Source organism: Panthera pardus, unplaced genomic scaffold, assembly GCF_024362965.1.
Source record: "Panthera pardus isolate Hobbes unplaced genomic scaffold, ASM2436296v1 HiC_scaffold_19, whole genome shotgun sequence".
In the NCBI taxonomy this organism is placed as follows: Eukaryota; Metazoa; Chordata; class Mammalia; order Carnivora; family Felidae; genus Panthera; species Panthera pardus.
Window position 1 is genome coordinate 22253593 of NW_026526754.1, and position 26086 is coordinate 22279678.

At 59.6% G+C, this 26086-nt stretch overlaps 2 protein-coding genes across 5 annotated transcripts in view; one reads left to right on the forward strand and one right to left on the reverse strand.

The window, feature by feature from the left end:
• The window catches only part of KIAA0513 (KIAA0513 ortholog), a 58943-nt gene extending 52698 nt beyond the window's left edge, over positions 1-6245 (forward strand). For all 4 annotated transcript variants that reach the window (XM_019413012.2, XM_019413011.2, XM_019413014.2 and 1 more), the window contains 3 exons: positions 2982-3062; positions 3507-3601; positions 4668-6245. In XM_019413012.2, coding sequence (XP_019268557.2) covers positions 2982-3062; positions 3507-3601; positions 4668-4717 — 226 coding nt within the window. In that variant the 3' untranslated portion in view covers positions 4718-6245. The remainder of the gene's footprint in view (positions 1-2981; positions 3063-3506; positions 3602-4667) is intronic.
• An 8845-nt stretch (positions 6246-15090) lies between these two features.
• Positions 15091-25204, reverse strand: CIBAR2 (CBY1 interacting BAR domain containing 2). The gene is made up of 9 exons (XM_053906717.1): positions 25054-25204; positions 23625-23859; positions 22607-22675; positions 22399-22500; positions 22147-22148; positions 21493-21601; positions 18286-18399; positions 16189-16290; positions 15091-15422 (listed from the first exon to the last, which is right to left on the reverse strand). The coding sequence occupies exons 1-9, from the start codon at positions 25071-25073 to the stop codon at positions 15318-15320; spliced, it is 858 nt and encodes a 285-aa protein (XP_053762692.1). The 5' UTR covers positions 25074-25204; the 3' UTR covers positions 15091-15317.
• Between the last annotated feature and the right edge of the window lie 882 nt (positions 25205-26086).

Here is a 26086-nt window from a genome sequence, read left to right on the forward strand (position 1 = left end):
GGCCGGGGTCCCCGCCAGGGCCGCCTCAGGGCGGGAGCTGCCCGCTAGCTGCCGCGGGGGGCGGAGCCCAGACTTGGGGGCACGCCCGGCCCTGGGACAGGCCGGCGACGGGTGGGAGGTCGCAGAGGACAGAGCACCAGGAAGAGGAAACAGATAGGGCACTCGAGACCCCAGAAGGCCCAGGGTCGGTTCAGACAGTGAGCCGCCAAGTCCGATTCTGTGCGCCTCCAGCCTTGCCCTGGCCACTCCGGCCCCTCCTAAGCCGCCCTCGAGCCCCCCGCCTTGACTTCACGCCGGGGAACCTGGTCCCGGCTCAAAGCCATGGACGGGTGCGGAGCACCTGCCTCTCCGCGGCCAGGCGCCGAGGTGTGCAGGGGCCACAGGGAGGGAGGACAGCCGCCCCCTCCTTCCCGGCCACCGTGCGGCATGGAGTCTGTGTGTGTGTGTGTGTGTGAGGGGGGGGGTCCCTGAAGAGAAGGGCCTAGAACGGGGCTGCTTCCTTCGAGCCACGGTGGGGTCTGACTTTAATCGTTTGACCTTCGTATTTGTCAGAGATGTTTTGTAATATATTTTCAGAGTGAAAGGCCTGCCTCTTCAAAATATGGTTTCTGATACAATGATTGTTTCTTTGCTGGAAACTTCCCAAAGTGTGCTTCCTTTAATCGGTGATGTATTTTTAGTGCTTATTGTTTTATGAGAAATCTTGTTTCTTGGGCAGCCTTATGATGGCTACAAAAGAGGCAATTGGGCTTGGGATGCCCCCGTTAGGACAAAGCCGCCCCATTCCCACAGTCTCTGTGGGCGGGGGCGTGACTAGCCACGGCCTCCCGAGGGCAAGGCTTCTTAGGACCGCGCCTGAGGCCCAGCAGGGCTGGAACATCCCGGCCACCTCCAGACTGGTCGGCCTGGAGCCCACAAGGGGATGCCGGCCTCCGGGCCCCCTGGGCCCTCTCACCCAGAGCAGACGTGGTCGGACCCCACGCATCTAGGACCTGTCCCCCGCCCCCACCGCACACACATGCCCCGGGCCTCGCCCGGACGAAGGGCGAGTCGAAGGGCGAGTGTTCCTTCGAGATCGGGGTGGGAGGCCAGCATTCCATCTGCTTTCTGGTAAACTCGGCTGATGATACTCCGAGGCGGAAAAGCCTCCTTTTCCAAAGGTATCTGTTGCTCACCTCCACATTCCCACTGTGGCAGTTTAGACACACGCTCTGCCCTCCGTGTGCTGTGAGACCTCGACCAGCACTGGGTGTTGAACTCCGTTGTAAGGAATTGGTTCGATTGCGGGCGTCACCTGATGAGTGGCTTGCTAATGACCTCCCACCTCTTTTTTCAGAGGTCAGATTAAATGTCCCACTTCTAGCCCTAGCCATGGCAAAAAGAATCACCTTTGCATCCAGGTCAGGTGGGTCAGAGCCCCTGAGTCATTCCTGTATGGTGTGGGGTTGTGCACTGCACAGCCTGTGCAACTGTACACGGCAGGCCCGATGGTGGAATGGGGATTTATGGGCCTGGACAATCCTAAGGGTAACCACTGGAGGGAAAGGGTGGGAAGGAGAACGGGATGGGATGAGCATCATGCCTGGAAGCATATTCTGGGTTTCTTCATGGGCATCTTGTCATCGGCACGAGGAGACGGGGAGTGACCCCGCCCCTCACGGCTCTCGTGCCCCTGATGCCCTGTGGCCTCCCACTGAGCCGCAGCGGCAGGAGTGGCCCTGGGCCCGGCGGGTGGGCAGCAGCGAAGATTCGATGTTCTTGGTTCTTTTGCTCTTCCTTTGGCTTCTCCATTGCCCCCACCCCTCACTCCCTCACTCCGCCTCTTCTCTCCCTCGGCTTCTTTCTCTCTCCTAACCTTGGTCGAGTCAGACTCATCACCCAGAGCTTAAGTTTTAAGGGGAAATGGGCTTAAACGCGCGTCTCCTCCACAGACGCATCTGCCCCTGCCGGCAGCCCGAGGGGCCGGGCACGGAGCGGTCCGTGCCGGGGCTGGACGGACCCCGGTCCCCTGGAGACAGGGGCGCCCCGCCAGGGGAGGGGGAGACGGCACACTGCAGAGAGCTGCTGGAGACGGCTCTCAGTCGCGACACAGGATTAATGCCGCCCAGAGAACCCCCTCCCCGCCCCAGACGCTATGCGGGCTGGTGTCTGTGCCCCCACACGGGACGGGCGGTTCTGTCCTCAGGCCTCCACGTGCACAGCCACACGCACACCGCGTTACTCTCTCACTTGGTGCCGGAGGCCTAGCGCCTCTTCACGGTGGTCGTGGGGGACGGTGTGCGGGGGCCCCCAACAGACCGGGCTCTTATCTGTGTGCTCTGGGGAGGGGCACGGAGCCTAAACCTTGGCCACGCGGAAGCCAGGGCGGGGAAAGGCAGCAGAGCCAAGATCCCGCCTAACAGGGCAGCGTGGCCTTCGGCGCGTCCAGCCTCCCCTGCTCCCCGGGCCTCCTGGCCACGAGAGGCTGTGCGGACCCCACCGAAGAGCCAGGGAGGCCTGGAGACGTGGCGCCAGCCTGCGAGCCTCCCCGGTGGGTTCTGTACGCCCGCTCCCCCGGGGCGCCGGTAGGGCCCTGTCCCCTCTGCCCATCTCTCTGCCTGTCGGATGGGCCCGGGACCTCCCATCCTTGAACCACGGAGAAGGGTACGGAGGGTGGTGTTCTCGTCTCCTAGAGAACGTTCTGGGCGAGCACGAAGCGCACGTCACCTCTGGGTCAGTAGGAAGCGTGTGAGCTTTGGGGTCTCCTCGTCCCGGGAAGGACGAGGCGATTAAGTGTGTGTTTGGGCTCCCCAGGCAGCGTGTGAGAACCCGGGCAGGTGTTGCGCGAACGCAGAGCAAGCGGCTCTTTGGGGACGGGGCTCCCTGTCCGCGTCAGGGAGGCCGCGCTGGGGCACCGGCAGCACCTGTAGACCAGGGCAGGGGGCGAGCGGCTGGGGATGCGACGGGGTCCTGAGACCCTCTCCTGTCACCTGTGCTTTCAGGGAGAAGTGGTGCCACATGACCCAGGAGGAGAGAAACGACAGCCTGCGCTTCAACGAGAACATCACCTTCGGGCAGCTGGGGTGAGGGCCCGGGACGGCCACCCCACCCGGGACCCCGGGGGGACCCTGACTTGAGTGGGGGCGGGCGGGGCCGAGCTGGGCTTCTCTCCTGCGGGAAGACCCGTCCTCGTGGTGCCCAGCTGCGGTGACAAGGGGCCCCCAGAGGAGACGCTTGGCAGAGGGGGTGCCGTCCCCGACGGCGTCACGCCTCCGTGACACCACGTCGTCGTAGCTGCGTGTCCTCAAATGGCTCGAAAGCACACGACGAGTGACATCGAGGCTGGATTCCGGTTCCTAGTGAACGCGCGTCCTAACCCCAGTCTCGTGGTGAGGGTGTCGGCTGGCCGGGGACGCCACCGCTGAGTCCCGCTTCTAGCACCTTCAGGGGGGCTGCGTGTCGGGCCCCGGCTCCCCCTCCTCCCCGGGGAACAGAAAGGGTGCTAGCTCACGGGTGTTTCCCCCCAGCACGTTCACTCACAACATGCTGGCGTTCGGACTGAACCAGAAGCTGTGCAGCGACTTCCTGAAGAAGCAGGCGGTGATCGGCAATCTGGACGAGGGTGAGCGGGGGCCGGAGGCGGGCGGGGGCGTCAGGTTTTAGGAACAAACGCTCAGCCTGCTGGGAGTTTCCCACCCCGCTCAAAGCATTGCCGGTGTTTCAATTAGAAATGTGCTACACTGTCTGGCAGGTTCACCGGTCCTGTTCTCCTGTCTGTGCAGACGCGTGGGACACTTGTCATTGCATAAGCAGGACTGGTCGGGGGGGGGGGGTGCTTACCAGCTCAGTGTTTACGAACAGCGCCAAAGACCAAGATGTAACCTGGCGCTCAGACTCTGAACTTGACCGTGGCCAAGCTCCGACCCTGAGTTGCCTCCCCTAAGCGGCCACCGTATGCCTGGTTTTGTTTCTTGAGCCACACTGCCATGAGAGGTATGGGGACAGGCAGAGAAGGCGGGGGCGGGCTTAGGGGGTCTCGAGGTTTCTCTAGAAGCTCTGACCTCTGTAATGAAAGAGGCTACGTTACATGTCCGCTCCCCTAATCTACTAGTGCAGACAGCCTCTGTGGGTCATCCCACCTGCTACCAAAACTTTCCCTTGTGGCCTAAAAAGCCTTCCACTTAAGTACTTACATGAATTTGGATTCACACAGTATTCTTTAAAACAAAAACAAAAACAAAAGCCCTCCATCCTGCACCAAATTAAAGGGGCCACAGAGGAGTGGCCTGAGGAGGCAGGAGAATGCCCAGTGCTTCCCTGGAACGTCCCGGAATGTTGTCATCAGCCCCACGGTGCTGGGCAAGCACACTGGCCCCTGCCCGCCAGGCAGCGCTGTGCGGTGGGTAGGACTCGGGCCTGGGTGCCCCGGTGCCGTTCGTCCAGCAGCACGGTGCCTTCCTCGGCCTCACGTCATTTCCACGAGAAGAGGCACCCGCTTTCCGAGAAGCCCCCTTCCAGGAGCCAGACGTGTAGCGTGCTGGCCGCCGAGGGCTCGGTGGCCCTGGCCGTCTTCAGAAGCCAGTGTTCGCCGTTCCTGGCGAGATCCTGCTTGGTCGATGAGGGGGGCAGGACCTCCCTGCCCGTGTCGACGTCTTTCTTCCGAGAATTAACGTTGTTTTCTTTTGCAGAGCAGTACAAGCTGCTGAGCGACCACATCGAGCAGATGACCGCTGAGTAGGCCACGGGAGGTCGCCCGAGGCACCCCCCCAGGAGGACTGAGGGTACCCGCCACTCTCCTGGGCCAGCGACTGGCTGTCACCCCACCCGATGACCCTGCATGACATCAGCAGCACCCAGAGCCACTCCACGCTGCTCTAGAACTAGCAGTTAGAAGAATCTGGTTGCCCGACCTCCCCACCCACCCTCTGCCTTGAATGCTCCCCCCATCCACATGCCAAAGCGTCCCTGGGGTTACATGGCTAAAACCAAGGTGACTGTCCATACTCCTGAGTGTCAGGCCTGTGACATAGGACCAAGCGGACAAGCAGGAGAGAGAGAGGGTGGGGTGCACATGCGGATGCAGAGAAGGACATCACGAGCTGGCCAGTGACCCCGGGCAGTCACTGGCGACCATCTGGGAGCCTTTTCTTCAGCAGTGGAACGGAGTAGGGCGTGCTCCCACAGTGGGGGGGGGAGGCCGAGGGGGCCATGGGTGTCTCAGGGCGGGCCAGGTGGGTCCGGGGCTCCCGCCGCCTCTCTGTCGGGTCCCCACCGTGTGACGGGAACTGGAGTCACAGGAAGCTAGCTCCAGGAGGAAAGACACCCTTCATGTTTTAGGGAGGGAGGGAGAGCGGTGCAAGGACCTTCTTCCCTGGCTGTGGGCACCCTGGGGACCTCACAGGCTCTGCGCGGCTGTGTTAGAGCCACATCAGCACAGACGTGTCTGCAGCGTGCCTGCTCGGCCGACGGCTTCCTTCTGAAGCATAGAAGGTTCTGCCGCTCGCTCCCTGGGGGAAGCGTGGGCTGTGTGTCCCGTGAGAGACCCAGAAAAGAGAGGTTTCTCTGGCGGCTGCGAGACCACCACGCTCTCCGAAAGCAGACAAAGGTGACGGAGAAATCTGTGCCAGTGTTACCGACAGCCGGGCAGAGGCGGCTTCTGGTGGCAGGTGTGAGGCTCCTTAGCTCGCACGCCGTGTGACCTCTTTCCTGCAGACTCTGCAGCCGCCCCCCCTCGTCTCCCATCTGGTGTCTGGGAACCACGGCTCTTCTCCCCGGGTTTGTGCCAGGCACAGCGGGGGAGTGACTGACCCCTGCGAGGGGTGACCCGCGAGGGCTGACCCCTGATGGCAGGACTGACCCCTGATGGCAGGCGTCCAGCCCTGCGGCTCCCCCGGCGTGAAAGTGGCCATCAGTCTGGATCCCTCTGCCTCCACCCGCCCCTCTTGGGCACTGACCTTGAAGTGGGCCTGGCGGGCTCTCTCCTTTCCCCCACGTCCTCCCCTCCTGTGTCCCCCCTCTACCTCCTCAACTCTCGGCCTTTACCTTACGGTCTCCTCTCAACCGCAGCAAATACATGCCTTGTAGTCACCCACACCGGCCAGTGCCGGAACGCTTTCCCTCGTGGGATGCCTCCTTGGAATGTTCCAGACACGAGCACGCATTGTCTGAGCTGTGGCACGAGCATCTTGGGGATGACGGGAGAGGAGATGTGAGGCTTGGTATGATCTGAGCAACGTTGCCAGCCAAAGACCGGGTCCCGAAACTCAGTTCGTTTTTATGATGGCTTCGTGTGGTGTGTGTGTTGTGTGTGTGTGTGTGTGTGTGAGTGTGTGACAGCAGCCAGTCTGGCAGTGTCACCAAACAAAGCACAGCCCTGTTGCTGGGACAGGTCACACAGACTGGAGGTCCCTCCATCCCCCAGCCAGTGTTGGGCCCCAGGGCTGGTGCATGCCTCCACGGAATGCATTTCGAGAATTAAGGTCAAATGAATGGGTGTGTGGGCCCCTCCAGCGCCTGCTTCAGATGATGGGTACCCCGGCTGAGCCGCTCCACCACGCCCCCTGGACGTGCTGTGCTCCCCTGCCCGTCTGCAGAATCAGGGCCACACAGAGGGGTCTGTCCGAGGCCCCCCGCAAGACTCTCCCTTTAGCTGCCGTGTCGTTGGCTTTATCAGTCATCTCTTAGTCGTTGAAACGCGTTGCTTCATTCTAAGGTGCACAGAAGACTTATCCTTGTATATATAAGATTTTTGTATAGAAGTTTGGTCTGATTTCCCGAGGCAGAAAGTGGGTTCTGAGACTTCCCAGCGTGCTGGGGGGCGCGACGCGGAATATTCCCCCTGGGGTAGGGCCCGCAGGACCACGCTGCCTCTGGAAGGAAATGCAGCTTTGACTGCTTTGGGCTTTTCCAAGCACTTTAGCTTCAGAATGATCTTGAGGTCCCCCCCCCCCCCCCCGCCCACATAGGCCTCTTGAAATAGCCCCTTGAAGGTGAAAGCAAGGGTTGCTTGGGTCCCCCCACCAACCCTCCACTCCTTGTCCCTACGGGTCTGACCCCGGCATTGCTCAGACCCTGCCAGAGACCTGGGTCCTCCTCAGAGTGCATGATGCCGACTCCTGGTGGTGGCATTGTGCCCTCCGGTGCCTCTGGCCATCGTCACCTAGAAAGCAGGCCGGCAGGCCGCCCGCCCCCACCGTGGTTTTCCTCTATCCCTGTAACGCGGTCTCTTCCTTCCGGAGCCCGGCCAGAGCAGACAGACAGGGGACACTGTCAGAGGTCCCAGCGTGTGAAGAGGGCGTGCACACACACGGACGCTTTGCTCTAAAAGCCCTAACAGCTCTTCTTGTAAACTCAGGAACCATAGACTCCATGCAGAAAGCATCAGATTATACCCAAGAAGAGAGTTTCCCGTCCCGGCAGGTACCGTGTCCAAAAGCCAGGAGCTCTGGAGGCTCAGTGGCGTTTCAGATTTTCATTTTCGCTGGCTGTCCTCAGGGGCGGGTGGGGAGGGGGGTGTGTGAGTCACAGAGAGCCAGGATGGCTCGTCCTCTCAAATAGGAAGGTCCCTGCTTGGAAAACAGGACGTTGTTGAGACGCAGCTTCGTATGTGTTTAGCCTGTCATTTTAGCAATATTGATAGACGTGTAAGAGGGGCCCCGTTACCGTTCAGATCGCGCTGCTGTGTGTGTGCATGTGTGTTTAACCAAAGGTAGGAGTATCAGACCCTGATAGTCTAAGTTATTTGTACAGTGAAATGGAGTCAGCTATGATTTTCTCATTGCCAAAAAAGGGGGGGGGGGTTGCTAAGAAGCTCTTACGTTACCAAAAGGAGAACCGCAAAGGGTCCATTTCCTGAGTTCTCTACCCAAGTCAAAACCTAGGATGTTCAGGTCAGCAGGCTCGCCCAGCTGGGGTTAGGCCAGAGACCCGGGGCGAGAGTCAGAGGACCGCCTCGCCTCTCCCTGCCCTCCTTTTTGGGAGTTGAAACCAGCGTGTCCCCTTACTTCTCCAAGGCCAGCTAGACAGTGAATTCGTTACCGTGGAGAGAAGACCCAGCCTTGAGGTTTGCTCCTCCACGGACTGCGTTCTGTGGGTCGCTCGTCCCGCAGAGCGCCTGCCGTCGCAGGCTCTTGATGCGACGAGGACAGCGTTCACCACCGTGAACGGGTCTGTAAGCGGCTTCGTCTCACCGCGGTGACCGCAGCCGCGAGTCAAGGCCGCCAGCTGGGCGCCTGGCCTTCCTGCACGTCACAGCTTCCTAACTGGTTGGCTTTTATTTAGGGGGGATCCAGGTGGACCCGTGAGGCTAGATCAGCTTTATTACCAAATTACCTAAAACCGCAGACGCCTGGGCAGCCGCGGGGGTGGCGGTGGGGGTGGCACGAGCCCTTTGCCCAGAACAGTGGGGAAGCTTGGGAAGGAGGGTCTGTGGCCCAGAGGGAGGAGGCCGGAGCGGACGGAGCCCAGCCCCAGCCTCGGGAGGGGGTGAAGACCCCCCTCCCCGCCCCCCCCCCCCCCCCCCCCCGCCAGCTCAGGCTGCTGTCTTCTCTCCCTGTTCCCAGTCATGGCCCAAGCTGCCAGGTGGGGGTCCCTCCCACCCCCCCAGCCTTGTAGTTCTCCTGAACCATTGTTCCCATGTCTCCGCTGCCCCCACCCCCCCCCAGACTGCCTCAGGGACCCTCGGGATGAGTTTCACCAAAAGGGGAATTATATTGGCTAGAGGTGCCCCTAATGACCAACGTGTAGTGTTCAGACCTCGGGTAAAGCCACACAGGGCCACGTGTCCCATACATCCTTGTCGCCGTGTGGCTGGGAATAGGGATGTGTTGGTTCACCAAGTAGCAAAGAGAGGAGTCGTTTTCAGGGTGTCCCCGTTCAGCAATACACTCAATGCTAAGAAACGTCCTCCATGGCTGGCTCCTGCGGGGTATCATCGGTCCCCTTGTTGTCCTCGGGCCCGAGAGTCACATTCCTTGGGGAGGACGGAAGGGCCTCGTGCTCTGTTTCCTGGGTGCTGGGCCTGTGTTCCCCGAGTCGACCAGAGCTCGTACGTGGAACCCCACCGAGCTGTGTCCAAGGGGCGCAAGTGTCCCCAGGATTCAAGTACGGCCGTGCTGTCCCTTGCAGGGCTCGTGGTTACTAATGGAAAGGGATAAGCTCGTCACTTCTGGAAGACAGGATGGTCTGGGTTTGCCCCATCTTCCTGTAACTTCCACACACAAGCCTGTCACAGGGTGTCCGCACAGGTGGGGTCTCTCAGCCTACAGAATCCAGGGCTTCAACAAAGCAGAGCCAGAGCAGAGCCCGCCGTAACCTGGAACCCTCCGGAACTGCACCTGAAGGGTTGCACTTGAGCCAAAAGGGGCCGCCTATTAAATCCCCCTTGACCCACCGCTCAGTCCTAGAATTGGGGGACTGTCCTGTTCCCTCCTGGGTCCTGGGCATGTGCTCATGAAAGGAGACAGGAGAAGGCACTGCGGGCGCTGTTCCCACACGTCAGCTCTGACAGGGGTGGGGTCCTGATGTCCTCTGTGCTGGGGACCGCATTGGGCGAGGCCTCCCGCAAGCCTGGGACTGTCCACTTCTGCAGACGCCTTGAGAAACACAAGCCAAACCTTTGATTATTAGGAGATGCTAGAAATTCACACAGTAGACTCACAACCCCTTAAAATACGTAAATGTGTTAGAACACGGTCAGTCTGCCGCCTTTGTTATAAACCGTGGCCTCCGCTGGGGCTTCCGGTGACGGTTTACATGTGTGCATCGTGCTTTCTCCTTTGGCCAGTGGGTCCTCGACCTGAACTTGCCACCCGCCACACCCAGACCTTGCCTTTCAGTCGCCCCAAAGTAGAGTTCAGTGCCGCGGGTGTTCAGTGCCGCGGGTGTTCTCACTGATAAAGTTAACACAACTCTGTGTCCCATTGGGTGATGTCCTACAAACAGTATTTTAAAGCTGAGGACGTTTCAAGGGTGAAGGTCTCAGAACAGTGCTAAAATCACAACTGTTTCCTGTGAAGAAAAAAAAATATGTCTCTATATTGCACCTCAGATTGTCAGAAGGTGGAAATGCAAATAAATTATCTTAAAAAAAAAAAAAAAAGCCGGTCTGCCTAATTTTTGTTTTCACGTATCCATGAGGACTCCTTACAGAATTGGCGATCTTTTCAGTGGCATGAGTGGCTTTTCGGAAGGAAACATTCTTTTCTGGGGTCAAATAGATGGTTTCCTCGTTTACGCTGAGCACGACCATCTTGTCCAGATGCACGTACGTCCCACGGAAGCGCGGGAGGAGGAGCGTCCCTCTGAGGGACAGCCCGCGTGGGGGTCTGCTGGAGTGGCCCCCTGGACTGGACCTCAGCCCGTGCCTCCGGGATGCCTAGAACCCCTTCTGGCTGGAATCCTGATCTGGCTCTTCTGTGTAGGCTCTGGGTCTGGAGTGCTCGCTTGTCCAGCAAGAAAGCAGGACGCAGGACTAAAAATGCGAGAGAGGCTAATGTCCGGGAGGAGACAAGAGCCCCGAGTGAGGGTCCTTGCTCTGTGTTAATTAGGATCAAAAGGCTTATAAGCGTGATGGGCGTGCATAGAGAGACAATGAAATCGGGAACATTAACTCATGGGCGTGGGGCAAAGGGGGTTTTGAAGATGTGCCAGGTAAGGGGTTTGGGTTGGGTGGAAGGTTGTTCACAGCAGACGTGAGGCACCACCTCTGTTTATCTAAACTGGCCCAGGGGACAGGAAAGACAGAGCATGCGACCTCAGGGTCAGCAAGGCACCTTTCTTTTGCTAATTAGCTCCACTCTGGGCAACTTTGAGCTGCAGGGATCTATAGCGCTACTTACCTAATTTGGTCCTTCCTGCCTGTGAAAGCAGCTTTCTGCTATTGTAGTAAGTTGGGGGACGCTTTCGCCCTGAATACCTAATCTTGGTCACCTCGTATACCTTTGTTCTATACTGGGGCCTTTGCCCCGCCCTCTCTATACTTAACCTATCTTGTTTACCCAGACTTGGGTGTGAGAGTCCTATGGCTTTCTAATTCTTTATGCCTTGTTAACCCATCAGTGCAGGCTCAGGGAATTCCGAACCTTATTCCCCACACTCTTCTCTGACCCAAGCTGCCTCCGCACTGTGTTTCACGGACTCGGTGGGGGAGCTGTAGGCGGAGCCCAACTGCACCCTGACAGGAGCAGGGTGCCTTTATCGGTCCCTTCCAATGTGGTGTGACAGACGTGTTTTGTGAAATGTTGGGCTTTCTCTTTTTCCCATTATAAGAAGTCAACAGCCATGGCGCCTGGGCGGCTCAGTCGGTTGAGCGTCCACCTTCGGCTCAGGTCACGATCTCATAGTTCGTGAATTTGAGGGAAGGGTCCTCAGCCTGGGGGAAGGGTCCTTAGCCTGAGGGGCTGCCACACCAGGCCCAGGGGGCAGCATGGGGTACGCACACTGGGGTGAGAGCCTGACCTCCGTGTCCCGATTCTCCCACCCAGTCTGGAGAACGCCACCCACTCATAGCCGAACACAGAGGGGTGCGTGCTCCCAACCCCAGGCTGTCACATCTGTCCCTTCCTCTTGCACTTGCAGCAGCAGCAGGCCAAGGGTGGGATTCAGAGGCAGGTACGTGGAAGGGGAAGGACCCCGTTAGGGCAGCAGAGACCCGGAAGAGCATGGGGCAGGGGTGGGGTGGCCCGGGGAAAGAGGCCAGGTCCGGTTCAACCTCCCCACCAACCGCTAAATCATTCTTTGAGCCTTGCTTTCTTCATCTATAAAATGGGAAGGAACTTGGGGCGCCTGGGTGGCTCAGTCGGTTAAAGCGCCCGACTTCAGCTCAGGTCACGATCTCGCGGTCCGTGAGTTCGAGCCCCGCGTCGGGCTCTGGGCTGATGGCTCGGAGCCTGGAGCCTGCTTCCGATTCTGTGTCTCCCTCTCTCTCTGGCCCTTCTGAAAGGCGTGCAGTGCTAGGTCATTGAGGTTTTGGTTTGTAATTCCCTAACGATACATGGCTTGGAGCTATGTTTGTGTGGCTAGTGATGATGTGTCTTCTCTGCTGAGGTGTCTGTTCAGACCTTTACCTGGTTTTAGTGGGGCTGGTTGTCTTATCGTTGGGTTACGAGGGTTCTTCGTATATTTTGACTACAAACCCTTTGTTGATACGGGCTTTGCCAATATTTTCTCCCAGTCTTGCCTTCCGGGTCCCCGAACAAGGTCTTTCACGGAATGGAAAGCTTCATTTTGAAAAGTACACGTTACTGCTTTTTGTGCGGGGGGGGTGGGTAGTCTTTTGGTGTCTTGTGGGAGGCTCATCACCAAACCCGAGGTCATGTAGATTTTCTTCTGTGTTTATTCTAGAGTTTTTGTAGATTTGCATCTGAAACTCATCTGCGGACAGTTTTGAGTGCGTTTTGGTGTACGTAGTCATGTCTGCGGCTGCATTTCATTGCATTCCGTGCAGTTTCCAACGAATTGTTCCTTAACGACCCTTGGCTAAGAGGCGGGATGGGTGGCTCCGTTCAGTGTGTCTTTCAAGGCGATAAGGGATCCAGCGGGCGCCCTGGCCGCCCTCGACCGGCGGCTGGACGACCCGCACTGCCCCCGAGGGCCGACAGGGGGCGGCCCGCCGCACCCCGCGCATGCGTGTTCCCGGCCCCGCCCCGTCTCCGCGTGGCCTGCTGACCCGAGCGAGCTGGGTCGCCGTCACGCCGGCCGGGGAGGCGCGTTTGGGACCGTGCGGGCCGCGCCCACGACCTCGAGCCCCGCTGTGGAGGTGCCCCGGGGCTTCGTGGCTTCGTGTGTCCGGTGGATGCCGGCAGGAGCTGGGGAAGGAGGAGGCGAGGCCGCGAGAGGCGGAGGTGAGCGTGTGGGAGGAGGGGGTGAGGACGCGGGAGGAGGGGGAGTTGAAGACCCAGCGGCGGCGGAGAGGTGAGGCTTGGAAGGACGCAGTGGGCCCGGGGGGCTCAGTAGTGGGCGGCGGGCGTGGGTGTCCGGCGTGGCTCTGGTGAGGGCGGCCGCCAGGGGTGGCGCCGTGCCTGGCGGGTCCCCGCCGGTGGCCTCCCCCTGCCGCCCGCGCCACCCCGCCCCAGGGGCGGCACATGTGCGTGTGGTTGGGTGGCGGGAGCCTGTCGCCTCCGGCTCGTTGGTCTTTCTCCGTCTGCTTTGGCCGTGGGGGCAGACGCACGCGGCTGGGTTGTGTGTTCTTGGACTTGGATCGGGGCCGCCGTGAGTCTGGCCGCCCTGGGGCAGCGTGGGTGCGGGCAGGAGGGACTCCTGCGCCCCCGAGCACCACGTGTGCGTCCTCGTCGGGTCTGGCAGTCTGCGCGGAGGCCCTCTGGCCCTGCGTGGCTCAACTGAAAGGCCGGGGCTTCCGCTCGGACCCTGTGAGCTCTGGCTGCCGTGGGCCCCACCCCTCCCCGGGCCCTGCCGCTCGTCCCCCCCCCCCCCCCCAAAGTCCCGCTGTCCCCAGGCAGCGGCTCCTCTCTGCCCGGGCGTGGACGAGGCTCCCACTCACCGGGTCAGTCCTTCCCTCCCGCCCGGAAGCCGTGCGGGCCTTCTCCCCTGCGGGCACCTGCACCAGTTGCCCTGGCGAGCAGCGGGTGAATTCGCTTTCCATCAGGAGGAGAGAGAAAGCAAAAACACACCCAGAGAGGGGGACCCTGGAAATCCAGCGGCACCCGAGAGCCGCCACAAGTCGCTCTGTCCACCCCACCGCCCACCTGTGCCTCTGGGGCCCAGAAAGAGAGCCGCTCTTCCAAGTGGCCGAAAAATCCAGACCTGCGTTTTCAGAGAGGGTGGCGAGGCAGGCCCGGGCTTTATTTAGTCCAACCCCGGAATCAGGAACCACCCGCCCCTTCGATGCTCCGGGGCCAGAGCGGGAAGGGGCGGGCACGGACGGCGGGCCAGGTCACCAAGCAGGGCCATTTTCCTTCGGAAACTGTCGGTGGGGTCGGGACACGGACGAGGTTAAAGAAGACGGACATCCGTGTGTGTGTGTGTGTGGTGCACACGTGAGCGTATAAACGTAGGAGATGTATGGCTCTATGACGTGACTACGTGTGACTTACGATAGGATCTCCGAGCTGTTGGTTTAGAAATTATTGCATAGAAAGTGTAGAATGTTGTAGTTAGTAGAAAAAGTTTTTAGGTTTATTTTTGGGAGAGACAGAGACAGTGCAGGCGGGGGAGGGGCGGGAGAGAGAGAGAGAGAGAGAGAGAGAGAATGAGAGAATCCCAAGCAGGCTCCAGGCTGCCAGTGCGGAGCCCCGTGTGGGGCTCGAACCCACAAGGCCGTGAGATCATGCCCCGCACTGAAGCCAAGAGTCAGATGCCGAACCGACTAAGCACCCGGGTGCCCCTAGGATGTTTTGGTGATTTGGGGAATGAGCGTTCTCCCTGGTAGAATCAGGGTGGGCTTCCCTGAGGAGGTGCCAGGGAGCTGGATTGGGGGTGACAAAAATCAGTGTGCTGAGGGTGCGAATCCTGCAAACGATCCCCTGAAAGTCTTCTGTCCCCCACTTTGTTGATGAGAGAATCACGGGGCTCACTCCCTTCCCCACCTTTGCCACCCTCCACCTCCCTTGTCTTCCGTGATGAGTCCCTGGTTCCCAAGGGTATCCCTGCGCATCGTGTCCACGTGTCAGGGGTGACTCGTGGCCCCGCAGACCCGTATGTGGAAATGCTGACTCCCGGTGCCTCAGAATGTGGCCTTATTTGGAAATAGCGTTTTTGTAGATATGATTAGTTCGGATGAGGTCACGCTGGGTAGGTGGATCCCTGTGCCGGTAAGACTGGTGTCTTTACAAAAAGAGGGTGTTTGGACACAGATCCACACACACACACGCAGGGAGAAGGTCACGTGAGGGTGGAGACAAAGGTCAGGGTGCCGTGTATAAGCCAAGGGACCCCAGAGATGGCCAGCGGCCCCCAGAGGCTGGGGGAGAGGCCTGGAGCCCACCCTGCCCACCCCTGGCTCTCGACTTCAGGCCTCTGGAGCCTCGAGAGAGTAAATTCCTGTTGTGTGAGCCCCGAGTGTGTGGCGCTCTGTGACCGCAGCCCTGGAGGCCAATCGGCCCGCGCTCTCCCGAGTCCCCGGGGTCCCAAGGTGGGAAAGGAGACCCAGCACGATTCAGGTTAAGGGGCACCCCCCGTTTATTGAGCACCTGCTCCGTACCCGGCACCGTGCTGGGCACAGCGATCCCCAGAGTGACCTCTGAGGTCGGCGAGATTGCCCCGTTGCGCAGATGAGGAAACTGAGGCTCAGAGGACACGGGCCTTACCCAGAGCCCCCCAGCCCGCCCCAGCCCTGAGCATCCAGGGTCAGCCCCCGTTTGCCCGACTGGGGAGCTCTGGTCCTATTGATGGAGCGCCCGCCCCCGTCCTCTGAGGTCTTCCTCGGCAGAGGCTTCCAGAGTCTCCTCGTCTTCTCTTCTCTCGCCCCGTAGGGCGGTCTGAGCGCTCTAAACGATAACAAGCGGGAATGACGAGGGCAGGGACAAGTACTGAGCCCTTTCTAAGGGGCTTCGTGCAGGTTTGTTCGCCTGACGCTCCCCACGATCCCACAGGGGGATACTGCTATTCGCCCTGCTTTGCAGGCGAGGCATCTGAAGCACAGAAAGGTTAAGGACCTGTCCTGAGGTCACACAGCTTGGGCGCAGTGGGTTTGGGCCCAGGTGGTGTAGCCGGGGCCGTACTTACTTGCTTCACCGCCGTTAGAATTAGTCAGAAAGCCACGAGACGCTCCCTGCCCCCTCGACTGTGGGACGCGGCGCCCCCCTTGTCCCCCACCCACTGGGTGACTACCCCTACCCCGATTGGTACCAGGCTGCTCCTTTATCTGACTCGGGTGAGCACGGAGGGGTTTTCCTGTAGAACCAGAAATGTGCTTTGCCGCGCTCGTTGGGTGCCCTGGAGTATAGGTACCTTATGACTTCCCTCAAATCTGAGAAATTCAGGCTTCTGACACCCGTGGGCCCCAGGGCACAGGAGCCACCCGTGCCGCCACGCTTCAGGACGCCTCTAGGGGGCACTCAGGACAGGCGCTGGCGGCACAGGGCCGGTTTACGTGTTGATGTGATTTCGCTTCCAGGCCAGTCCAGGCCAGACCCCGGGGGAGGGCTGCACGCTCCCCAAGCTGTGCCGCCTTCTCAGGATGTCCCGCAGACCCCTGTTCTCAGACGGCCTCCCCTTTGTCGCGGGATTGACGGCCCCACCCCCAGGGCTCACCTGGCCAGTGAGAGACCACGGGACAGCTGGGGAGGAGACGGTGTCCGTGAGTGGCCGAGCATCGCGATGTCCGTAAAGCCCGTGCATCTTGGCTCTAAAATCCTGCCGGGAGAGACCGGGACGGGTGGGGTGGGGGCGGGGAGAAGGTGCACGGCCGGCACCACCCCCACCTGTGCTGTAATGTACAGTAGCCCTACCACCCCACTTTATAGATGGGGACACTGAGGCCCGGAGGGGCCAGGTAGTCACACAGGAAATTAGAGATTGCTCTTTCCCCTAGAAGAACGTCACAGAGGTGAGCGAAGGTCCCGGAGCCCGTTCAGTCCGCATATAACCTCGTATGGTGGTTTCCAAGCTTCCCGCAAATGCCTTGACCCGTCACCCATCGGGAGCCGGGATAGGATTCTCCTCCCGTTGAATGTGTCCTCAGTGACGGACTCACGCCCAACAAATAGACTGTGGCAGGAGTGACACGTGAAAGGTGGTACCTATTCCGCCTGCCTCTGTCACGGGATGCTCGCTTCCGACCCGCTGCCGGGCCTCCCGGAGAGGCCGCGGGCAGGGTAGGCACGCGGGCTGCAGGCCCCACTGAGGACGCAGGCGGGTCGGGCTTTGAGACATGCGGCTCAGGCCGTAGCCCTGGGCCCCGAGCGCGGAAGAACCCTGCGTTCCGTCTGACACGCTGCTGTCACCGTCTTGAAATTCTTTTTTTTTTAATTTTTAACGTTTTTACTCATTTTTGAGAGACAGAGACAGAGCACTAGTGGGGGAGGGGCAGAGAGCGAGAGGGAGACCCAGAACCCGAAGCAGGCCCCAGGCTCCGAGCCGTCAGCACAGAGCCCGACGCGGGGCTCGAACCCACGAACCGTGAGATCGTGACCCGAGCCGAAGTCGGACGCTCCGCCGACTGAGCCCCCCGGGCGCCCCTTGAAACGCTTAATAATTGTTGAACGAAGGGCCCACGGTCTCATTCTGCACTGAACCCTGCAAACCAAGAGGCCTGTCCTGTACCCTGATAATAGCCATCATCCGCCAGATACGGTGCGGAAGCCTTTGAAGTGACTCCGGCCCCAGCTGCCGACTGACTGAAAACCCAGGAAAGACCCGCACGAGACCGTCCAGCTGAGCCCCCAGAAGATAACCACAGCAAGTGGTAGCCGTTTTCCAGCACTGGGTGTGGTGTGGTGTTTTCTAGATAAGTCCGCTCTTGATTTTCATCAGATCAGATAGGGATAATACGCATTTTGTCTACCTCCAAACTACGGCAGACGTCAGCCTGGGATGCTCTTTGTCGTTGTTGATTCCTGTGTCTGGTTTTTTTTTTTTTTTTTTAATTTTATTTATTATTTATCTTGAAAGAGAGAGAATGAGTAGGGGAGGGAGAGGGAGAGAATCTCAAGCAGGCCCCGTGCTGGCAGAGCAGAATTTGAGGTGGGGCCCAATCTCACAACTCTGAGATCATGACCTGAGTCAAAATCAAGTCAGACATTCAACTGACCGAGCCACCCAGGCACCCCTCGTGGGTTTGTTTAAAAAACTTTTTGTTAGGGGCGCCTGGGCGGCTCAGTCAGTTAAATGTCTGACTACAGCTCAGGTTATGATCTCGTGGTTTGTGAGTTCGAGCCCCATAGCAGGCCGTGGAGCCTGCTTCGGATTCAATGTCTCCCTCTCTCTCTCTCTGTCCCTCCCCTGCACTCTCTCCCTCTCTCAGAAAATGAATAAAACATTTAAAATTTTTTTTAAAATTTTTTTAAAGCTTATTCATTTATTTTTGAGAGAGACAGGGATAGTGTGCTGAGCAGGGGGTGGGACAGAGAGAGAGGGAGGGAGAGAACCCCGAGCAGGACCCATGCCATCAGCACAGAGCCCAACGCAGGGCTCGAGCCCATGAAGCCATGAGATCGTGGCCTGAGCCGAAGTCAGACGCTTCACAAACGACCGAGCCACCCAGGCGGCCCAGGATTCATCAGAGTGAGTCTTCAAAATTATAACCATTGCAAAATGTTGCCAATGAAAACTGCTTCTGAATCGAGACAACTGAAAATCAAATTCAGCCCCACACCATCAGATAGAAAATGGAGCGTTTGTGATGTGTACCTCGAGGTCTCTCTCCGGGTCGTAGTTCTCCAGGGTCTGGAAGGCGCTGGAATATACCTCCACCGCTTTGGCATGTAAGACCATCTCAATAGTGACAAAGTCCAAAAAAATTTTCTGTGGGGAGAGCAGGCGGAATCACATAAACCACATTCTCAAAGTCCTGGGGCCATCTTGAATATGGGGGCGGGGGGGGGGATGGGGGTGGGGACTGTTACTTGCCCTTATGGGGCAGGTCCAAGGCCCACGTTACTTTTGTTTTTGCCGAACAGACAATACGTTCCCATTCAAAAGCTGCCTCGCCCAGGAATTGTTCGGGAAACGCAGAGGGCGTGTTTCTTGGTGACTCTAAGGGGCACGCTTTGCTCTGCCCTGTCACCTGGGCTCATCTGCACAGCCTTTGCTTCTGAGGACAGGTGTTTGCAGCTTGATGGCTACAAAACCTTTGGCCTCTGTCACCCATGGGCCGTGAGTGGATCTTCCGGAAGAGACCTCAGAACCTCGCCAGAACGTAATTTTGTGATAGAGATATTGATTTCTCTAGATCAGATGGTTCGGCTCAGCTCAACAAGCTCTAACGGAGTTCCCACTGCATGCCCAGCCCCAGTGGGGGCTCCTACTGTGTGCCAGGCTTCACATAAGCTCCTCCTGTGTGCCAGGCATCACATAAGCTCCTACTGTGTGCCAGGCCTCACATAAGCTCCTCCTGTGTGCCAGGCTTCACATAAGCTCCTATTGTATGCCAGGACTCACATAAGCTCCTACTGTGTGCCAGGCCTCACATAAGCTCCTCCTGTGTGCCAGGCTTCACATAAGCTCCTCCTGTGTGCCAGGCCTCACATAAGCTCCTCCTGTGTGCCAGGCTTCACATAAGCTCCTCCTGTGTGCCAGGCCTCACATAAGCTCCTACTGTGTGCCAGGCTTCACATAAGCTCCTACTGTGTGCCAGGCTTCATGTAAGCTCCTGTGTGCCAGGACTCACATAAGCTCCTACTGTGTGCCAGGACTCACATAAGCTCCTCCTGTGTGCCAGGCCTCACATAAGTGCCTCCTGTGTGCCAGGCCTCACATAAGCTCCTACTGTGTGTCAGCTTAGGAGGAGAGGCGCCTACTCTGCTTTGGGCCCCAGCAGGACACGGGCTCGGTGTTGGGGGAGGAGTGGGCGGTTTGGAAACCCACCACATCACATAAACATTGCAGTGCCTGCTGGGGGAGGCAGGCTCAGAGGAAGTCCCCAAGCGAGCACGGGAGGGGGGAGGGGCCAAGGCCAAGGTGGTGATGGGGATACGTGCGTCCCGTCTCCTTCCTTCTGCCCCTGGGAGGCTGGCCTGGTGGTCACCTTCTGCCATTTACTGGCGTGTGGCCTCTCTGACCCTCAGTGACTTCATCTGCACGGCAGGGACACGTGTGGTCCCAATTCACCAAGCCCCGTGAGTCAGTATGGCGGTTGCGTCCGTGTCCCCGGATCACCACCAGCTCCACCGGGGACTGAGGCAGCCCTCCAGATTTCTGACGCACGCCCAGCGGTGTGGACCCCCGGACGAAAGCATCACTCACGTGCTCTCACAGGAGCCAGAGAGCTCTTTTGTCAATGTGATCATTGTACATACAGAAACGTGACCTAACCCCGATACGGTGGTAATCATTCTTTCCAGTTCTGAGGGGTTTTTTGTTTGTTTGTTTGTTTGTTTCTTGTTTTTCTCTTGCGGAACTGGGAGCGCTTTTTAGGGGATGGTCTGGATAAGTGCCTCTTCCAAACTTAATCCCCAAAGTTCAAAGGGTGCCCGCTTTCAACTGCGTGCGTTTGCTGGCCCCTAACTGGGGAGCCCAAGCCTCTTGTGCTCAACTCTCGCTGGCACCCCGCGGGCCTCATAAACAGCAGATGCCTGATGGTGGCCTGCTGGTGACTTCGGGTCCTGCCTGCCGCACAGAGGCGGAGCACCAGCGACCATCACCGCTCCCGCTTGTGCGTTAACTTGTTCGTTCGTCTCCCAGACGTTCACTGAGTACTGCTAAGTGCCAGGCCCTGGACCCTGTGCAGGGACCCGGCAGGGGGACACGACAGCCAGGCGCCGTGCCGTGCCCCACGTGTGCGTGCCCTGTGGCGCACAGCGTCGGGGGGCAGGCATGGAACAGCAAGTCGCCCCCCACGCTCTCCACTCCCTAACGAATGGCGTGCGTCATGGGTCTTCCCCGGGGTGGCAACTTCATGAGGACAGGGGCCTTCCTTTTCTGGCTATGGTGTCCCGGCACCAGGCACAGCGCCTGGCACATAGTAGGTGTGTATTTAACATGTGTTGGATTAATGAGGGAATTAAAAATACAATTAACCTATCCGCCACGCCCCGGAATAACTGACCCCAGAGGGAGCAGAGCAGTGAATCGACGTCAGGGCCGGACTGGGCTGGGGGTCCAGGTGAGTTTCGCTGGAGATGAGGGGGTGTCACCTTGATGCAGAGTAAGGGCTAAGCCTTCCTGGCAGAGGGGCACAGCCTGTGCAAAGGCACTGGGGTGCGTCGGGGGTTTGGCGCCCTTGAGCTTGGAGTGATGCGTCCAAGATAAGGCTGGGTTGGGCTTCCGGAGGCTTGGGGAGGATTTCCGCCTTTATCTTTAGAATCAGGGAAGCTGTGGGAGGGCATTAAACCCGGGCGAGACAAGTTTCAGCTGCCTTTTGTGAGGTCCCCGGGGCTGCAACTTGGGAAATGGACCGGATGGGGGATCGAGAGTGGGTGCAGGGACCTCTGTGACCAGCCGGGGCTCTGGGCCCAGGAGTCTGGGTTGCAGTGCCGGCGGCAGGGGTGCGTGAGGAGGAAGCTCCCGTGCCCAGCCCCCTGCGCCTAACCACGGCTGGCTCGGCGGAGGGTGAGGAAAGGAGGAGGGAGTGAGGACAAAGGCTGCGGGTCCCTCCGTGGCGAGGAGGGGGTCGGGGGACGGAGTCTGCCGAACTGGCCTGGCGGGGAGCCGGGCCCGGGTGCTCAGAGGCGGGGCTGTGAGCGCTGAGCGGCTAGATCGGGCCAGGATTAATCGTCCTGGGAGCCGGGGCTCTGAGAGCCGTCTGGGCAACGGGTGTTCGCCCACGCTCACGTACACGCATCTGCGCTCACACACACGTGCACACGCACACTCCCGCAGACAGGCACGGGCTCACGCACACACACACACGCACTCCTAGAGGCCAGAGCACGTCTACCACAGGGCGACCACAGCTACCTGAAGATCTGTCAGCTTCCGCTTCTGGAAGGCTTCAATCCTCTCCCCCAGCCGGTGGGTGGTGTGGCTGGCATCCACCGAGGCCCTCTGCACGCTGGTCTCTGCCTGGCTCCGGAGGTGGGAAGTGTCACGGGGTGGTTCTGGCCTTTGGACACTATTCTGGATCATTTTCAGGTCTTCCTCTGGATCAGCTCCCTGCCTCACGGACGCCTCTCGCCAGTTTGGTCATCGGAGGAAAGGCCGAGTGCGACCGTGGTGGAAGGGGCAGGCACTGCTCGGACAGACCTGCTGACTAGCCGCGTGACCCCGGGCAAGTCGCTAAACCTCTCTGAGCCTCACTTTCTCTGCCTGTCACGGGGGACGGCGATCGCAGCGGCTTTGCATCAAACGGGGGGCACCTGCCGAGCTATCCTAACAGGTGCTGCGCTGTCGATGATCATTAATTCCCGCACGTGGAACGTTCTTTAGGTAATTAGCCAATTCGTATGACCCGGTCCCACGCCGGGCACCCTCGGAGTGGAGCTCCACGCCTGCCCCTTACCTCCCTGGCGTGACCTAAGGCAGGTCACGTCTTTCGGCCTCGGCTTCCTCATCTAGATGATGGCAGTGGGGCTACAAGTTCGAAGTGCCCCCAGCCCACTGCTGGCCCCGCACCTCTGACTCGCATCCTGAGCCCAGGGCTGTGCACGCACCTGCGCAGGTAAAGGTTCACCTGGCTCTTTGGGGAGGTCGTCCGTCACCTGCACGGGGCTCGGCCTTGCCCAGACACACGCGGGGCACTCACCTGGGACTGGGGAGGGTGCTGTTAAGGAGCCAGGTGACTCGGCAGCCCCTGCCCAGAGGACGCCTGTGACGGACGCCCAGTGTGGCCCGGCAGCCTCGGGCCCACGGCCCAGGGAAGGATACAATCGTTAGCCGATCCGACGGTGACTTCTGCCTCAGTTTCCCCAGCTTTGCCAGTTGCTTGATCTCGTTCTTCTGGACTTGCTTTAACTTCTTGATCTCGGCCTAAAGGAGGGAGGAGGGCTGCATCTTGCATGTCCAGATGGGCCACTCCAGGTCGGCCGGAGCCCCCCGCCCCCCCCCCCCCCCCCCCCCCCCCCCCCCCGCTTACCCGCGTCTGCTTGATGTGGGCCCCGTAGAGTTTCAGGGGGCTGATGACCTTGGTCTCCAGCCTCTCGACCTGGGGGAGTGTGGACAGGCAGAGAGTCAGAGCGGACAGAACCGGGGAGGCTTGGCGGCTGCACGGATAGAGCGCCGCGGGCACACCCGTGGGTGGGTGCGTGGCAGGAGCCCGTGGGGGGCTGTGGACGCCCGGGACGCAGTCCCTCGTCCCTTAGGGTTGTGAGCGCCGCCTGAGCTCAGGGCTCGACCTCCCAAAGGCTCCGGCAGCACATTTCACCCCACGAGCCTTGTTTCCTCACCTGTGAAATGGGTATAATGACTGTGCCCACTGAGGGTTTCGTGACGGTTCATTGGGACCCGTGGCTCTTTCAGTTCTCCAGCCTGCCTCACGATCTCACGCGGGGGCTAAACAGACCCACTGGGAGCCCAGAAGGGCAGGGGATTCAGACCCGACTGAGCCAAGTGCGCTATGCAGCCCCCGAGGGCACAGCATGGTCTTGGGGCGGTTGCCTCACAGCCCCGAGTCAGTGCCTAACTGCCAGGTGTAGGAGTCCCCGACCCCTTCCCCCCCAGGCTCCTTAAGACCCTGATTGCCAGGCACCGCCCCCAGGGGTGCTGACTCAGCAGGTTCTCCGTGAGGCCCAGGAACCTGTGTTTCTAGCAAATTCCCGGGTGAGGCCGATGCCTTGACGCCCAGTGGCCTGAAAATTTGGCCTGACGGATGGGAGTCCCGTCTTAGAATCCCCCCATGCCCGTTCCTTTTCCTTATCCTGTGGGATAAACACGAATCTAGAAGAAAAGATATATGTTTTCCCAGGAGTCCAAAGGCAGAGGGACTTTCCTCCCTGCTTTCCTTCCAGCATTTTCTTTTTAGAAAACCTGCGATGAGAAATCCTTTCTCTGTCCCTTTGGGACGTATGTAAACCTTTTTAGAAGCAGCGGAGCGCGGCTTCCGCCCTCAGACCTGACCCCCCCTCGAGGGATCCCCCCGGGGCCACCCCGCCTACCTCGGCCTGCCGGTAATCCTGGACTTTGGCCAGGTCCTCGGCGAAGCTCCTCAAGGTGGCCCGCATGTCGGGGTGCTCGGTGTTGGCGAAGTCGGTGAGCTGTTTGACCAGCCGGTCGGCCTTGTCCCGCACCTGGGCCGTCTTGCGGGTGTAGGCAGCCAGCATCGAGCAGAACTGGCCCAAGTGCTTCTCGGCGTCGGTCACCGTGTCCTCCATCACCCTCACCTGGCTGTCCCTGGGGAGGTGGGGCCCGAGAGGCCGTTCTGGGCCCCGGTCGGGACAGCCACACAGGGTCGCCCGCCTGCCACCCTGCGCCCGGTCAGGCGCCCGGTCCCTCCCTCCCGGTTCCATCGAGGCAGATTCGGGAGACCGGCCAGGCGGCAGGGCTGGTCAAGCGGCCGGCGGGAATGCAAAGGCTGCTTTGGCTCCAAATCCAGTCTTACCCTCCCTGGGACCCTGAGTGGGGCTTTTCTATTCCTGGCAGAGTTATTCTTCTTTTCCTAGCTGCGATGGCCTCTTCCTCCAAATCCCCTGAGTTTGCCTTTCCCCCCAGCTGTGGAAATTCTCTCCTCTCTCCGAACCCTGAAGGTTTTTTTTTGTTTTTTTTTTTTTTTAAATGAATAAACTTTAGGTGCGCCTGGGTGGCTCAGTCGGTTGAGCGTCCGACTTCGGCTCAGGTCATGATCTCACGGTTCGTGAGTTCGAGCCCCGCGTCGGGCTCTGGGCTGACGGCTCGGAGCCTGGAGCCTGCTTCTGAGTCTGTGTCTCCCTCTCTCTCTCTGCCCCTCCCCTGCTCACGCTCTGTCTCTCTGTCTCTCTCAAAAATAAACATTAAAAAAAAGAATAAACCTTTTTAGGGGGCCAGTTTCAGGTTTGCAGGAAAACGACGTGGAAAGTGTAGAGAATTCCCCTGTTTCCTCTGCTCAGAGCACACACGGTTTCCCCCGTTATTAACGGGGCTGCGTTTTTAAAGAAGTTCACCGGGTGGTCCCGAGGCAGCCTTGAGTGTGTGACCCTCAGAGCAACCAGGCATCAAAACGAATGGATAAGGGGCAGGCGCGCTGTAGGAGAGCATCAGTAGAATCTGGCCAGAGGAGTGCGGTCAGGGACGACCCCACAGGGGGATGTTGTCTGCTGGGCCCCGAGGCTCGAAGGGAGATTTTCCAAGTGGACATGAGTGAGGGAGAGAGGGCTTGGACCCTGTGAATTTGGCTTCCCCGGAGCTGTGGACAGTAATGCTGGAGAAGCAGAGGTCAGCTTCTGGAAGCCTCCCTGGTCTGGAGCCCCGTCTTCCCCTGACCTTGAGGTGGGGTCGTGTGGGAGGGAGAGCGCCCCTTACCGCCGGCCGCCCCCATCCCTCTTGGTGCATCAGGCCCCCGAACCCTGCTGCCCCCTCCCTCCCGGCCAGGGCCAGCGCAGAGCCGCTCACCTGGACAGAACGACGCTCATTGTGACCAGAGGCACCAGCTGTTCTGGGCTAAGGGAATAGGGACAGGGCCCCGGGGGTCCCTGGGGGAAGCCGGCAGGGCTGGGCGCAGCTGCGCCGTCTCGGCTCAAAGGACGCTGCCACCTGGTCGCCGGGCAACGTGGCCACCCACAGCTACCCTGGGAGGAGCCCCAGCTGCTTGCCTGGCAACCTGTCCCCGGGCCAGCCCCGCCCAGCCTTGCGTCAGCTGGGGGGAGGCGTCCCAGGGAGCCCCCACTCCTTGTCTGAAGGTGGGGGTTCCCCGAGAGGCAGCAGGGACCGGAGTTAGGGCAGCTTGCTGTGCCTCAGCCCCTGCTTGCCCAGGGCCCTTCCTAGCCACGAGGGGCGGCCACCCAGCCTTCCCCAAAGTCTGGGAGTGGCCGGCAGGGTCCTAGGAGGGACCGAGAGGCTCAAGAGGGGTGTGTGGGAAAACACAGTCGGCCTGGGGGGGGTCCCGGAGCCTTGTCGCTGAACGGAGGGGATAGGACACCAGCCCAAAGGAACTCCTTTAACGTCTCAATCACCATTTCATTATTTTCCCCCTTATTATAAAAACAGTACCAGCCCATTGTTAGAAAAGCGAGAAAATAAAGACACAAAAAGAAAACCCCAGGCCACCTAGAAAATTGTACTAACTTACAACACGTTGTACTAATTGTAAGGTTTGTTCGTTTCAGGGCATGTACGTTTTACCTACAGAAAGGAAGTACCCAAGTAGCAACGGTGTCAGAGGCCGGGTGAGAAGAGGGGCAGGTGCGGGGCAAACACGGAGAGCAGAACGTTGGCACCTGTCGCCGCTGCGGGACTCCCCAGACGACCGTGTTCGCCTTGCCTGTCTGGAGGTTTCCACAGTGGAGAGCGTTTTTTCAAAAGCACCTATAAAAGCAGGGACTTTAAGAGTCGGCTGAACACAGGCTCAGCCCCCAGCCCCCAGCCCTACTGTGTGACCTTGGGCTCACCGCCTCTGTAAAAGGGGACCCTGACAATACCTCCTTGC